Source organism: Gekko japonicus, unplaced genomic scaffold (assembly GCF_001447785.1).
Source record: "Gekko japonicus isolate JY-2015 unplaced genomic scaffold, Gekko_japonicus_V1.1 scaffold864, whole genome shotgun sequence".
NCBI classification, from domain to species: Eukaryota; Metazoa; Chordata; class Lepidosauria; order Squamata; family Gekkonidae; genus Gekko; species Gekko japonicus.
Window position 1 is genome coordinate 121,006 of NW_015166449.1, and position 14,609 is coordinate 135,614.

Here is a 14,609-nt window from a genome sequence, read left to right on the forward strand (position 1 = left end):
CGAAGTGGTACCTATTTATCTACTTGCAATTTCTTGCTTTCGAACTGCTAGGTTGGCAGGAGCTGGAACTAGAGACGGGAGCTCACTCCATCATGCGGCACACTCGGGTCTCGAACTGCTGAACTACTGACCTTCCACAGCCTGCAGTTCAGCGTCTTAACCACTTGAGCCACCGCAGCTCCTTATGTGGCTGGTACCAGGCTGCAAAATCTTCAATGGACGCGGTATGCAAATCTAAGGCTCCTCACCTCTGCGAGTCTCTCAACCCGCAGCAATAGAGTTTTAAAGAGACCATCTTGTTGTATGGAGCACTTTATTTGTCTTTGTTGTGACTTAATAGCTTTTAATGTTATTTATTTATTTCTTCGACTTGCTACCCCGCTCTAACCCCCGAAGGGGTCTCTGAGCGGCTACAGTTATTCATTATCCCTAACCTATGGCCACAATTCTTAGGGGTGGGGACATCCCTACCGGCACCTAGTGGAGGGGGCTTTCTTTTCTCGGGTCGACTCCGTCGTCTTCAGCTTCTGGCTCCTTTTTCTGGCAATCTTTTTTCAGCGGTGGATTGGTTGGCCCTTCTGCCGCGCGGCATGCTCGGCACGGCCATGGCTCTGTCCTCGCGGCTCCGCCCCACCTGCGCCGCTACGCTCGTGCGTCGTCCCGGCTCCGCCTTCTCCACCGCCGTCTGGTTTCGCCACCGATGTACTCGGACGCCATTTTCGCCGCTCGCTGCTTTCGCCGTCCGCCGAGCTCCGACCCTCCAACGACCCCCACAATGGGGGAGGGTGCCCCCTACCATCTAAGGTAGGTCCCCATTTATCCAATCGCACTTATTTTGATATTAATGGCGCTTTCGAACCGCTGGGTTAGCGGGATGTTTTATATTGTTTTTATGTATGGGCTTGTGCCCTCGTGTAAGCCGCCCCCTGAGCCCGTTCGCGGGGAGGGCGGGGTAAAAATGCAATAAATAAATAAATAAAATAAAGTTGAGGGAGAGAAATTTAATAAACTGGGGGACTCGGCAGCATTTCACTTAGGAATCCCCCAGCCCCCTATGGGTTGTTGAGAAACGCACTGCAAACAGATGTCAGTGGCCAGCAGTGTTCCCTCTAAGCTGAGTTGGTGTGAGCTAGCTCACAGTTTTTTAGCCTCTGGCTCACAGATTTTTGTCTTAGTTCAGGAGGGAGGGCTCCAGAGCAAACTGATTTATGCAGGAGCCAAATTGCTTGCTCACAACTTTAATGCCAGTTGCTTAAAAAGTAGAACTTTTGCTCACAAGACTCCACAGCTTAGAGGGAACATTGGTGGCCAGTCATCTCTGCTTTCTTGGCGTTAACAGCCATCACACCAATGTTGGCGCTCACCTCATACCTAGTTGCATTCCTCTGCAATCCAACTACGCCTTCCACCAGTGAAACGGGCTGACAAGTTATGCCTAACGGGCCAGTGAGGAGCTGAATCCACGGGGACATCACCAAGACAAATGACGAAAATCACAGCCATGTATGCTCCCAACACTCAGTGGCATTTTCCTCACAGCTGACTTATGGCCACCCTGTAGGGTTTTCAAGCCAAGAGACGTTCAGAGGCGGTTTGCCCTTGCCTGGACTTCCTTGGTGGTCTCCTATCCGAGTACTAACCAGGACCAGAATGATAAAAGGGTTGGAACACTTTCCCTATGAGGAAAGGTTAAGGCGCTTAGGGCTCTTTAGCTTGGAGAAACGGCGACTGAGGGGTGACACGATCGAGGTTTATAAGATTATGCATGGGAAAGAGCAGGTCGAGAAAGAGGTACTTTTCTCCCTTTCTCACAATACAAGAACTCCTTGTGGGCACTCCATGAAACTGCAGAGCGGTCGGGTTAGAACGGATAAAAGGAAGTCCTTCTTCACCCAAAGAATGATTAACACATGGAATTCACTGCCACAGGAAGTGGTGGCAGCTACAAGCATGGACAGCTTCAAGAGGGGATTGGATGAACATCTGGAGCAGAGGTCCACCAGTGGCTATTAGCCACAAGGTATAGATAGGGACTCTGGGGCAAGTGATGCTCTGTCATCTTGGTGCTTGGGGGGGTCAGCAGTGGGAGGGCTTCTGGTGTCCTGGCCCCACCGCTGGACCTCCTGATGGCACCTGGTATTTTTGGCCCCTGGGTGACAGAGTGTTGGACTGGATGGGCCACCGGCCTGATCCAACATTGGCGTCTCTTATGTTCTTATGTTAACCCACCCTGCTTAGCTTCCAACATCAGTTGAGATCAGACTAGCTTGGGCTAAGTCAGGGCAGAGAGGAACAGAGGCGGTTTGCCATTGTCTGCCTCTGCGTAGCGACCCTGGACTTCCTTGGCGATCCTCCAGCCAAGGACTAACCAGGGCTGACCCTGCTTAACTTTTGAGATCCGACGAGATCTGGCTAGCCTGAGCCATTCGGGACATTCTCTCAAGGCAAAACAGTCTGAGTCAGCCCACATTCAACATGGATATAAATTAAAAACTCCGAAGACCCGTACTCACATGGAAAGAAGGATCAAACCTGTTAGGTATAGATTTTAATTCCAGAAGTGAATCAAAAACTTACAAGTCCTTTTGTGTTTGTCTGTTTACAAATACTCTACTAAAAGATAGAGCTAACTGTAAAACAAAGCGATTTGCTGGAAAGTTTAAAATTAACGGGATGCAAGACCGGCACCGAAGCACGTAACTTAAATAAGGATTTTGTGCAAACGGTCACTACTGATTACAGGAAAAAAAATATTATACAATTAGAAGTTACTTTCTTGGGTATCGTAATGTTATAAGGAGGTCGGTTTGGGACAAAAATATCTGGCACCAAAAAACTGATGCATGATGTTTCCAGTACGTTCAATAAAAGGTACTATATTAAAATATTGGCATAGAATTTTAAATATTCTATGGTCTTGTCCTTCCTGTATCCCTTTATTCTGCCAAGGAAAGGTGTCACAAGTTCCAGGTACACCCGTTCTCACAATATCCATTTTTCCTGCCAAAACCTCCTTATTTAAAGTCAGTAGATATTCCTGGAACCTTCGGTATTTTACCCAGTTACGTAACGCACCGCGTTACATCTCGTAAAGTGGCAGAAGATGCTCTGAAATACGGCCACGGTTCACGACCTGCTTGCTCCAGACCAGTCCCAGGGGCTTGAACACAACAGCACCGGAGGGCGCAGACCAGAGAGCGCAGGGCCTTGTGTCTCAAAGCCTTAAGGATCCAGTTTTTAAGGGCTGTTTTCAGGGTAAATGTAACCAGCACCCACAGCATTTAAATCAGAAGGTATTTCACACTTGACTTCCATGCTCAGTGATCTTCAAACCAAAGGAGCGAGATATATTCAGAAGAGTCGTATGCTTAAGTCCCCCCCCCCCCCCCCCTCCCCCCCGTCTTTATCATCCCCATAACATTCTGTGAATGTTGGGAATATCAGCATTGCCTTCTGGGTCCGAAGAGGGAAAAGAAAAACCCCCAAAACAAAACAAACTACAGCCGAGCCAAAAGCATGCCTGCAAGTGTCTTCAAATGTGCAAAAAGGCACATTCAAGGGGTCCAAATCTTCCTGAAAGACCCTCAAGAAGACCTTTCCCTGCACCGATTCCCTATGCTTTGTGGCTCAGGGGGATGCTGTGTTCGAGAAGCACCTCTCCTGCTTCCTAGAAAACAGACAAGACCGAGTCTGTCCTGCCTCTGAACTAGCGGGCTTCTCTGATGCCATCAACACAGCCGAATGATCTGTTTTGGCTGCATGCAGAAGTCACTATCTAGGAAGGATTATTCTTTGGGGTGGGGGGAAGTGCCAAAGTCGCATCCAACCCAACAAGAGTGCTGGTGCCATGGATGAAATCACAGGTGCTAAGGAAGGGGGGGGGGGATTTTCTTTTTTGCAGCACCCCTCCCCTACGCATAAAAATGTAAACACCCCCACCCCCCAAAGATTGCCAGAAGGGGCGGGGAAGGGTGCACTTTGCAGGGGGAACATTCACACGGCGTGCCCCCCCCGCCCCCACCTCTGCCTCAGCCCTACAGAGCAAAAAAAAAAAAAAAAAAGACACTGAAAAACGTCATATGCAATTAATTTCTAAACATCCTACCTTTGCAGGTCAAGTGTCCAATGAACAAATCAATGTGATATTACCAGATATACATGATCTGATCCCCCGTTAGCGTTGTCAAAAGTTTGCTGACCATGTATCGTTTTAAGGACAGATCCAAAGTTATCAGTACGCTGCACACAGCCGGGGGGTGGTGGAGGTGGGGGTGGTCTCCAAATTAAAAAAATAAAATTAAGTGCCTTTCCCACGGGGCGTTATTCTGACGGCATTTAATTGTTTGCAGCATCTGCTTGGCGAGCCCAGCTTTCCTCTTCCACTCCCGAATCGTACTCTTCTTCCGAAGATTCTTTCGCGGCTGCCCTGCAGTTCCAAACAAGGAGGGATTCGGTGTTTTGAGAAAGGGAGAGAAGAACAAAAAAAACCATTTCAGAATTTTTTTTTTTTTTGGGGGGGGGTCAGAAATGCTCAACTTCGCTTGCGGAGATGGCCGAACTTAAGTCCTTGCTAAAGGAACTGGAGAAGCAATAGATTCAGGACGGACAAAAGGAAACACTTAATTGACAAGAAATTAAACCGCGGAGCTCACTGTCAGCAGAATTAGTGCTGGCCACGGGCACGGATGGCTTTAAAAAGGGAGGTAAGACAGGTTCATGGAGAAGAGGTCAATAAATGGATATTGGCCATGGTTGAGTTAAGAGAACTTCCATGTTCAGAGGCAGTAAACCTTTGAATCCCAGTGCTAGGAGGCAACATTAGGGGAAGGTCTTGGCCTCTGTGCCACTCACTGTCCCTCTAGGGCATGCGTGCCCACAGAGAGGGCTCTGAGTGCCACCTCTGGCACCCGTGCAATAGGTTCGCCACCATTGACTTAGGAGAAGCGGAGAATGACACAAGTCACTTTGAGTCTCCATTGAGGACAAAGGCAGACTATAGATAAAAAGTAAATGGAATATAATAAAACCGCTACCTCCGAAGCCAATTACTGAGAGGGGCGGCTACAACATTGGACGAGGAGGGGAGGGGAGGCCCGCACCCAAACAAGTCCGAGGGATGCTGAGAAATGCCCGTCTACCTTAGCGGTCCCGACCCATTGGGTCTCGGAAGGCCAACGTTACCTGATGTATCCGGGGTCCTTCTTCCCTTCCACAACGTCTTTGTCCACCTCCACGCACACAATGTCGGAATTGGGCACTTCAAACATCGGTTCTAGCAGCAGCTTTTCCTGAGGGGGACCAGAAAGGGAACAGCAGTCAAGGCTTTGTCCGCAGCTGTTTGGTGCAGCAGCTTCCCCCAAACTCACCTAATGCGTCAGGACAACTCCCATAGCAAAATACAGTCTGTAAAGGTTTAGCGGTATGTGCCAGGAACCCTTTCTCTCTTTAATCAGCAAGTGAAATCACTTTGTTGTAATGATGACAATAACAACAACAATCATAACAGTGTGCTGTTAAAGTTAAAGAAGGAGCTGTGGTGGCTCAAGTGGTTAAGACACTGAACTGCAGGCTGTGGAAGGTCAGTAGTTCAGCAGTTCGAGACCCGGGTGCCGCATGATGGAGTGAGCTCCTGTCTCTAGTTCCAGCTCCTGCCAACCTAGCCGTTCGAAAGCAAGAAATTGCAAGTAGATAAATAGGTACCACTTTGGTGGGAAGGTAACAGCGTTCCGTGCACCTTGGCGTTCAGTCATGCCGGCCACATGACCACGGAAATGTCTTCAGACAGCGCCGGCTCTTTGGCTTTGAAACTGAGATGAGCACCGCAACCCTAGAGTCGGATTCGACTGGCTTTCGAGAAAGGGAGCCTTTACCTTTAAAGGGTGAGGTTAAGTGGTTAAGACGCTAAACTGCAGGCTGTGGAAGGTCGGTAGTTCAGCAGTTCGAGACCCGAGTGCTGCATGACGGAGTGAGCTCCCGTCTCTAGTTCCAGCTCCTGCCAACCTAGCCGTTCGAAAGCAAGAAATTGCAAGTAGATAAATAGGTACCACTTCGGTGGGAAGGTAACAGCGTTCCGTGCGCCTTGGTGTTTAGTCATGCCGGCCACATGACCACGGAAAGCGTCTTTGGACAGCGCTGGCTCTTTGGCTTTGAAACGGAGATGAGCACCGCAGCCCTAGAGTCGGATTCGACTGGCTTTCGAGCAAGGGAAACCTTTACCTTTAAAGTCACAGCTGGCTCACAGTGAACCCAGGACCAAGGGGTTTCGAGGCAAGCAGGGGCGGATTAAGGCACTGACCCATCTTGGTGCCCCCCATCTTGGCGTCATAGCCTATGGACACTGCACCTCGCCAACAAAAAATAGAAGATAACCCTAGGGTGCACCATGATCAATGTGCACTAGTTTTATCAATTTATCATTTTTTTTTCCTTTTCCCCCTTTCCCCAACTTTGTGGTGCCCCCTTTGGCCCTGGTGCCCTAAGCACGTGCTTAGTCTGCTTCATGGTTAATCTGGCCCTGGAGGCAAGAGAGGAGCAGAGGGGGTTTGCCACCGCCTTCCTCTGCTTAGCAACCAATTTTAAAAAAAGAAACAGGAACAGTCCTGCCTATGAGCAGCTTTGAGGAGACAGGTTTGGGGGCATTTGTTGAGGGCAGCAGAGTGGGACGCTGTCATGACTTGGGCTGTGCCAGTAGGGAGCCTGTGTAGCAGTGGGAGGAGATTAGGCCTACAACTCCCAGAAGCCCCTGAGAGATTTTGGAGCCAAAATTAGCCAATCAAAGAGAAAAGGGACTCATAATAAAAGAGCTGGTACAGAGGAAGAGTTGTTCTTCTTCCCAGGGAACAAGAACAGAAGAGAGGCTGCTGTGGGGAAGAAACCCTCATTCTGAGGGAAGGGTGAGTGGTCCAAGGCCACTGGAGATAGTGAGCTAGGGACCGTATATTTAGACACATTAGGGCATTTGATTCCTTTTCTTTTCACTCACTTACTGTTGTTCTTCCTGCATCTTGCTTGTTTGACCTCCTATAAAATAAACCTTTTCCTTGTTGTTTACTCTGCCTGGTCCTCACACCTATTATTCGGCCAAAAGGGAGGTCTGAAGGTCTTGGGAGGGTGCTCTGGGCCTTCTCAAGGCATCCTAAAACCAGAGTGGTGGCAACGCCAGGTGACACCCCATCTGAGCCGTGACAGATGTGAACAGAGCTGACCCTCGAGAAGTTCTCTTGTGTGAAGGAGCTATGGAAGAATACAGCTTCCTTAGGGCTCCAATCAGGGGTCATTTCGTAGAAAAAGAGGTGCAGGAGCTCATTAGCATAACTTATTTGCATATGCCACACCCCATGACATCACTGGAAGTGTGTCAGAAGGCAACACCCACCGCTCAGACTCCACTGGACTGTTTTGGATTGCTAGCTATTGGGGGGGGGAACGTGTAGATCTGTCCTCACAGAGGAGGGAGAGCTTGTGCCTGAATAATACTTGGTCTTAAAAGTGCCACTGGACTGTTTTGGGTGGTGGGGGGCTGGGGGGGCTCTGCAACTTACTTGGCTGCTTCTTGCTCTGACTGAGGGCTGCTGGGAGTAGGGGGTGGGGCTTGTTGCATGTGCCCGCCCCCTGGGCTCTTTACTGCCGGAGCTCCGCTCCTGTGCACTCCTGCAGGAAATGACCCCTAGCTCCAATCCATTCCAACAAAGCATGAACAGGAGAACTTCAACAGGTACCCATGTTCTATTAAGGACATCTCAAGTCAGCCCTGGTTATATACCAGTTTGGTGTAGTGGTTAAGAGCCCGGACTCTAATCTGGGAGAACCGGGTTTGAGTCCCCACTCCTCCACATGCAGCTACTGGTGTGGCCTTGGGTCAGTCACCAGCTGTCTCAGAGCTATTCTCTTGAGAGCAGTCCTCGAAAGAGCTCTCTCAGCCCCACCTCCCTCACAGGGTGTCTGTTGTGGGGAAGGGAAGGAAAAGCGGATTGTAAGCCGCTCTGAGACTCCAAGGGCGGGGTATAAATCCAATCTCTTCTTCTATCTTTCCATTTCCTGTGCAAAGCTTCGCTGCTTTCAGTTACCAACTGATCTTCTTACGCCCTAGCTCTGCTCTGGATTACTTAAGGGAGCTCAAAGTGGCTTACGTGGCCCTTTCTTCTGCTTTTTATCCTCACAGCAACCCTCTCAGGTAGGTGAGGCTGGCCCAAGATCACCAAGTGAGCTTCCATGGCAAAAGTCACGGTCCTCCTCTGGCCCATTCCAGCACTCTAACAACTACACCACACTGTCAATCTTTTGTCAAGCTCCACCTCCTCTCTTACAGCCAAGTCTACAAGTTCAGAATAATTACAGTGGCACGGTTTCATGGGGGATCCACGCTCCCAACTTCAGGCAGACGGCTGGAAGGTTGAATGCTCCATTATGTAAAAAATTCTTCCTTATTTTATTTTTATTTATTCAATTCATTTACACCCCGCTTACATCCCCCTCCGCCACTTTATCATCACAACCACCCTGTGAGGAAGACCGGGCTGACAGAATGGGACTGACCCAAGCTTCCGTGGCATGGGCGGGGATTCGAACTCAGGGCTCCCAGATACTAGTCTGCCCCTCTGAGCTGCCCTGAGCCTGCCTTGGTGGGGAGGGAGGGGTATAAAATCAAATAAATAAATAAATAAACCACTACACTACACTGGCTCTTTCTCCTGGCACGCTGGAAACTAGTACACTAGGGAACTGTCTAGATTTTCCACTCCTCTCCCGCTATGTTAGCTTTCTAAATACGGAGAAGTTATTACTTTCATGTATCAATCTCAAGCTTGTCATTAAGGGCACTTGCTGCCACGTGCTTGTGAATTCTTGGAAACTAGTAGAAGTCCCACAAGCCTTATAACGACTAACAGCTTGATAAAGATACTGATTCGAAACAGGCCTGTTGTAACCTTGGCACCTTCAAGCTCTGGGACTTGTTTTCAGTTGTTACAGAGAATGTTTCTTTGTGTTCTTACAGCCTAAGAGGATTGTTTCTAGGCCTGGTCCCTTTAAGATTGTATTTCAGCAGGGTTTATGTCCCGCTTGTATTTGTATGTCTTTTAGGGTAACAATGCACTTTGTACTTTGCATGATAGTTTATCTTATACCACTATAAATATTTTTGTAAAAAACAGATTCTATTTACATTCTTCAAGGTTGCTTTTATATGTTCCATCGAGTTGCATGAGAGGCATTTAAAAACAGAGAAGACAAGACAGCTATTTACCATTATAGACCGGAGGCCTCTCGCTCCTGTCTTGCGGTCCAGAGCCAACCTGGCTATAGCCTTTAGGGCATCCTGGGTAACGTTCAGTTCACACTGGAAAACAGAAAAGGAAAAAGTACACTTGGCTTGGTATTTCACTTGCAATTTCCTAACTACCATTCAATACTCCCTCTAAGCTGTGAAGTCTTGTGAGCAAAAACTCTACTTTGTGAACTATTGGCATTAAAGTTGTGAGCGAGCGATTTGGCTACTGCATAAATCAGTTTGCTCTGGAGTCATACTTCCTGAGCTAAGACAAAAGTGTGTGAGCTGGAGGCTAAAAAACTGTGAGCCAGCTCACACTAGTTCAGCTTAGAGGGAACACTGCTACCATTTATAATTGTAAACAGCATTGTCAAGAGGAGTTTTCTTAATTCCTCTTTTCCCAAACAGCTGGTTTCCTTCCCTCTTTCTAAGAATCTGGAGTCACGAGTCAATTTCATTTTGATCAGAAGAGAAATTTACAGAGAAGAAGAGCAAGAAGCCGTTCTGCAAAATTTCAGAATTTCACTCTGCAGATGCTCAGAGGCAGGCAATGTATTCCAAAGCCTTCCTAGCCTCCTGGCAGAGCACACCCCTGTGGCATGTAACATAAAAACAAACTGCAAAGGCTGACGTTACAAGAGAGTACACAGAGCACCACTGTCTGGTGAGCCAGAAAACGACAAAGAGACATCGAAAAGAAATCCCTCTTCTGAAAGAGAGAAGGAACAAGAGGAATCAACAGTTAAATCTAAAAAAAGGTGAGTTGTGGAAAAAGAAATTCCGCTCTCCAAGACGATGCTAACGGTAATGTATCAAAGTGAGAATCCTGCTGCTCTCTTGAAAATGAACACCGTAACAATAAGATATGCCCTAAACAGTCTTAAGTAGCAAGTGTAAAGTCAAACCTTGTCCATGCTGAACAACGCCTGGTACTGGGGAATCACAGCATTCCGGGGCTCGGTAAGAATCCGCACGAGGGTTTTCTCATCGAGGCTGTGCAGGGGAACCACGACCGGCAGGCGTCCCACAAACTCGGGGATCATGCCAAATTCAATGAGATCCCTGGCTTCCACGTGGCGGAGCAAACGGTCCTTCTCTTCCATGTCTTGCTGCGTGCTGGACTCTCCGCCCAAGTTAGCCAGGTCTGCCGCCGCGGCCGCTCGCCTGCCTTTCCCCAGGTTTGACGGGGTTCCGAAGCCAAGGTACTGCAAGAGAAATAGTTTGCATTTCAGAGAAAAGCCGCATTGGCTTTATTTTATTTTATGCAAAACACGCACGGCAAGTCACTACGGTGATGGCTGCACGCGGGGGGATTCTGTCGAAGGCCGAAACACAATTTCCAAAGTAGCGTTTGTTGCAGAGCTGCCCCAGTCTCCTGCAAGGGAGTTCAGCGTGGCATTTTATCCTCCCAACATGCCTTTGAGAGAGGTTAGGCTGATCGCAGCTTGCCCGAGGCCATCCCAAAACCCCGACAGGGAAGCCCAAAACCGGGGTTTCCGTAGACAAATCCAGCAAGCTACACAAGGCACCCAAACACAGTCTTGCATTCAATTCTGCAGGCAATGACATCACTCTCCCCCCCCCCCCCCCCCCAAGTTTCCCATCAGAAAAAAATTGACAGCCCTACATTCTGAGTGGGTAAAACCTTGTCTTACAAAAGCATTTCATTCACACCAGAAGAACAAAAAGATCACAGGGATTTTTTTTCAGCATCCCCCACAAATGTCCATTGGAAAACAAGGGTGTGGGTACGTGTGATATTTGGAGAAAGCCTGGGTGAAAAGGAATGTTTTCATCTGACACCTAAAAGCCAATGCAGATGAGCTTCAAGAGGGAAGAACATAAGAACATAGGAACATAAGAGACGCCAATGTTGGATCAGGCTAAAGGCCCATCCAGTCCAACACTCTGTGTCACAGAGTGGCCAGAAATACCAGGTGCCCTCAGGAGGTCCACCAGTGGGGCCAGGACATTAGAAGCCCTCCCACTGTTGACCCCCCCCCCCAAGCACCAAGAAGACAGAGCATCACTTGCCCCAGAGTCCCTATCTATACCTTGTGGCTAATAGCCACTGATGGACCTCTGCTCCAGATGCTTATCTAATTCCCTTTTGAAGCCGTCCATGCTTGTAGCCGCCAACACTTCCTGTGGCAGTGAATTCCATGTGTTAATCACTCTTTGGGTGAAGAAGTACTTCCTTTTATCCGTTCTAACCCGACCGCTCAGCAGTTTCATGGAGTGCCCACGAGTTCTTGTATTGTGAGAAAGGGAGAAAAGTACCTCTTTCTCTACCTGCTCTTTCCCATGCACCCCACTGCCACTGAAGGAGAAGAGATTGGATTTATACCCCACCCTACACTCAGAGTCCCAGAGTGGCTTACAACCTCCTTTCCCTTCCTCTCCCCAAAACAGACACCCTGTGAGGTAGGTGGGGCTGAGAGAGCTCTTTCAAAGACTCCCTGCGAGAGAACAGCTCTGAGAGAACTTGTGACCAATGTTCCCTCTAAGCTGTGGAGTCTTGTGTGCAAAAATTCTGCTTTGTGAGCTACTGGCATTAAAGTTGTGAGCAAGCGATTTGGCTGCTGCATAAATTAGTTTGCTCTGGAGCCCTCCTTCCTGAGCTAAGACAGAAATCTGTGAGCTGGAGGCTAAAAAACTGTGAGCTAGCTCACACTAACTCAGCTTAGAGGGAACACTGCTTGTGACTGACCCAAGGTCACCCAGCTAGCTTCATGTGGAGGAGCGGGGAATCAAACCCGGTTCTCCCAGATTAGAGTCCGTGCTCCTAACCACTACACCAAACCACTACACGGAACTGAGAAAGTCATGCCTCTGTTTGCCGCTCTCTTTGCTGAAGTGGTAACAGCGTTCCGTGCGCCTTGGTGTTTAGTCATGCCGGCCACATGACCACGGAAACGTCTTCGGACAGCGCTGGCTCTTCGGCTTTGAAACGGAGATGAGCACCGCAACCCCAGAGTCGGATTCGACTGGCTTTCGAGCAAGGGAACCTTTATCTTTACTTGCTGAAGTGGCCTTTGCTGGCAGCCGTAGCAGAAGGCGGTCCTTCACTCACCCCGGCTCCAGGCTGCTTAGGGCTTTGCTTGCGCTCAGGAACAGACAGGCAGCCCGTGCGGATCTTTCGGAACAGGGCTGGCATGATTCCTGCACCGCTCTCTCCCCAGGACAAGGTATACCTATCACGTTTCAGACCAGGTGAATTACCTGGACGGTCTTCAGTGATGTTTCCACGTAAAGCACATTATGGCAATGTGATGGGGGTGTGATGCCCTGACCTGGACGGTCCGGGCTAGGCTCTGTTGTCTCTCGCCTTGAAACCCCCATGAGGGGTTGCCAAAAGCTGGCTGTACCTGGTTGGTCCAGCACACCCATCTGCCCAGAACTTTCCACCACCTGCCCTCACCTGGATGGCCCAGCCCAATCCCATCTGATCTTGGAAGCTAAGCAGGGGTGAGCCCTGGTCAGCCCCAACGCTCCCTCTAAGCCGTGGAGTCCTGTGAGCAAAAATTCTACTTCGTGAGCTGCTGGCATGAAAGTGGTGAGCGAGCAATTTGGCTGCTGCGTACATCAGTTTGCTTTGGAGCCCTCCCTTCCTGAGCTAAGACAAAAAAGTGTGAGCCGGAAGCTAAAATACTCTGAGCTAGCTCACACTAACGCAGCTTAGAGGGAACACTGGCTGCAACGCTCCCTCTACGCCGTGGAGTCCTGTGAGCAAAAAATTCTACTTCGTGAGCTGCTGGCATGAAAGTTGTGAGCGAGCGATTTGGCTTCTGCGTAAACCAGTTTGCTCTGGAGCCATCCCTTCCTGAGCTCAGACTAAAAAGTGTGAGCCGGAGGCTAAAAACCGGTGAGCTAGCTCACACTAACTCAGCTTAGAGGGAACTCTGGTCAGTACTTGGGACGGGAGACCACCCATGAAGATAAGGGTTGCTGTGCAGAGGAAGGCACTGGCAAACTGCCTCTAAACATCTCTTGCCTTGAGAACCCAACGGGGTCCCCATAAGTCGGCTGCAACTTGACAGCCCTTTCCATCACCACCAACATGGATGGGATCAGAGCGTGAATCATTGAGATCAGGGAACGCTCGTCAAGGAGCAGGAGTCGCCAGTGTATCGACAGAAGGTGATAAAAAGGTGCCGTGTGCCACAGAGGGGGGCCAGGATCCAGCTGCAGTGCTGAACTATGAACCCGTTCCTCCCAGGGGTGTGTGCAATCCCATCCAGGACTGTCTTGTCTGCACTGTCAGTGTACACCTGGGTAACAAAAATGGGGAACACACTTACTGGATGGGGGATACACTTCTGGGTAGCAGAGTGAGTGAACAAGATCTAGGGGCACGGGTGGACTGTCAGTTAAACAGGAGCCACTAGTGTGAAGTGGCGACAGAAAAGGCTAATGTGATCTTGGGGTGGACCGAGCACAAAACAGTTCCAGCAAAACATATGATAAATTTGTACGTACCTGGTTCCCTGTACTTGACTTCATGGCTGAAAATAATGTGCTTCCTTCTAGGACGAGTTATCATACATGGCTACACTTTTGAGTTTAACCAGACCTCCACCTTACTGTCGAGACTCCTCTTGTGAATCAGGGCAGCAGACTCCTGAAGATGTTATCTTTTAAACTTGACTCAATTCTATGGGAATCATAGCTCACATGGCATCTATGTATAGGTAATCAGATTTAGTGCTAACTTAGTTTGTTATGGCTGTTGATGTATGTTGTAAAAATCTGTATTGATGACTAACTGGTTGGTTTGTAATTTTGGAGTTTCAGGACAGTTGTATACTGTTTTGCAGTGATTATATTTCTTGATATGTTATACTTCCTCTTAATAGGGAGCGGTGGCGCAGGCAGTTAAACGCCTGCACTGTAACATCACCTGAGCAGCCACTATGGCTGTTTGAGTACCACCGCGGTCGAGGTGAGCTCTCGACCTTCGTCCCAGCTCCCGCCTACCCAGCGGTCTCGAAAGCAACCTAATTGCAAGTAGGTAAATGGGTACCCACCCTTAGAGGGGTGGGGGTTGGCTGTGTGGTTGGCTGAAGATGGCGGAGATAGCGGAGACGGCGGCAGTGGCGGCAACGATGGCGGCGGCGGCGATCCTGGCGTGGACGGCATTGGTGGTGCGGCGAGCAAGGCGGCGGCGAGCAACGCAAGGTGCGCGTTTGAGCGATCCCTGGCGGCGGAGAAGGAGTACACCGAGGGCTGCCGTGAAGAGAGAAGAAAGGGGCGTGCGCAGATGCTGAGGTCCGGCTCAGCGGAGCCGGAAAGGACGTGGCTGGGCCGGAAAGTAGGCGGAGCTGCGCGCCTAAGGAGGAGA

General features: G+C 49.4%; 1 protein-coding gene across 2 annotated transcripts in view; it reads right to left on the reverse strand.

Annotated features, from left to right (window-relative positions):
* Window positions 1-3,417: 3,417 nt before the first annotated feature.
* CLPX (caseinolytic mitochondrial matrix peptidase chaperone subunit) overlaps window positions 3,418-14,609 on the reverse strand; it is a 52,621-nt gene continuing 41,429 nt past the window's right edge. For both annotated transcript variants that reach the window (XM_015412015.1, XM_015412014.1), the window contains 4 exons: window positions 10,174-10,473; window positions 9,245-9,337; window positions 5,182-5,288; window positions 3,418-4,426 (listed from right to left, as the gene is read on the reverse strand). In XM_015412015.1, the coding sequence (XP_015267501.1) occupies window positions 4,336-4,426; window positions 5,182-5,288; window positions 9,245-9,337; window positions 10,174-10,473 (591 nt within the window). In that variant the 3' untranslated portion in view covers window positions 3,418-4,335. The remainder of the gene's footprint in view (window positions 4,427-5,181; window positions 5,289-9,244; window positions 9,338-10,173; window positions 10,474-14,609) is intronic.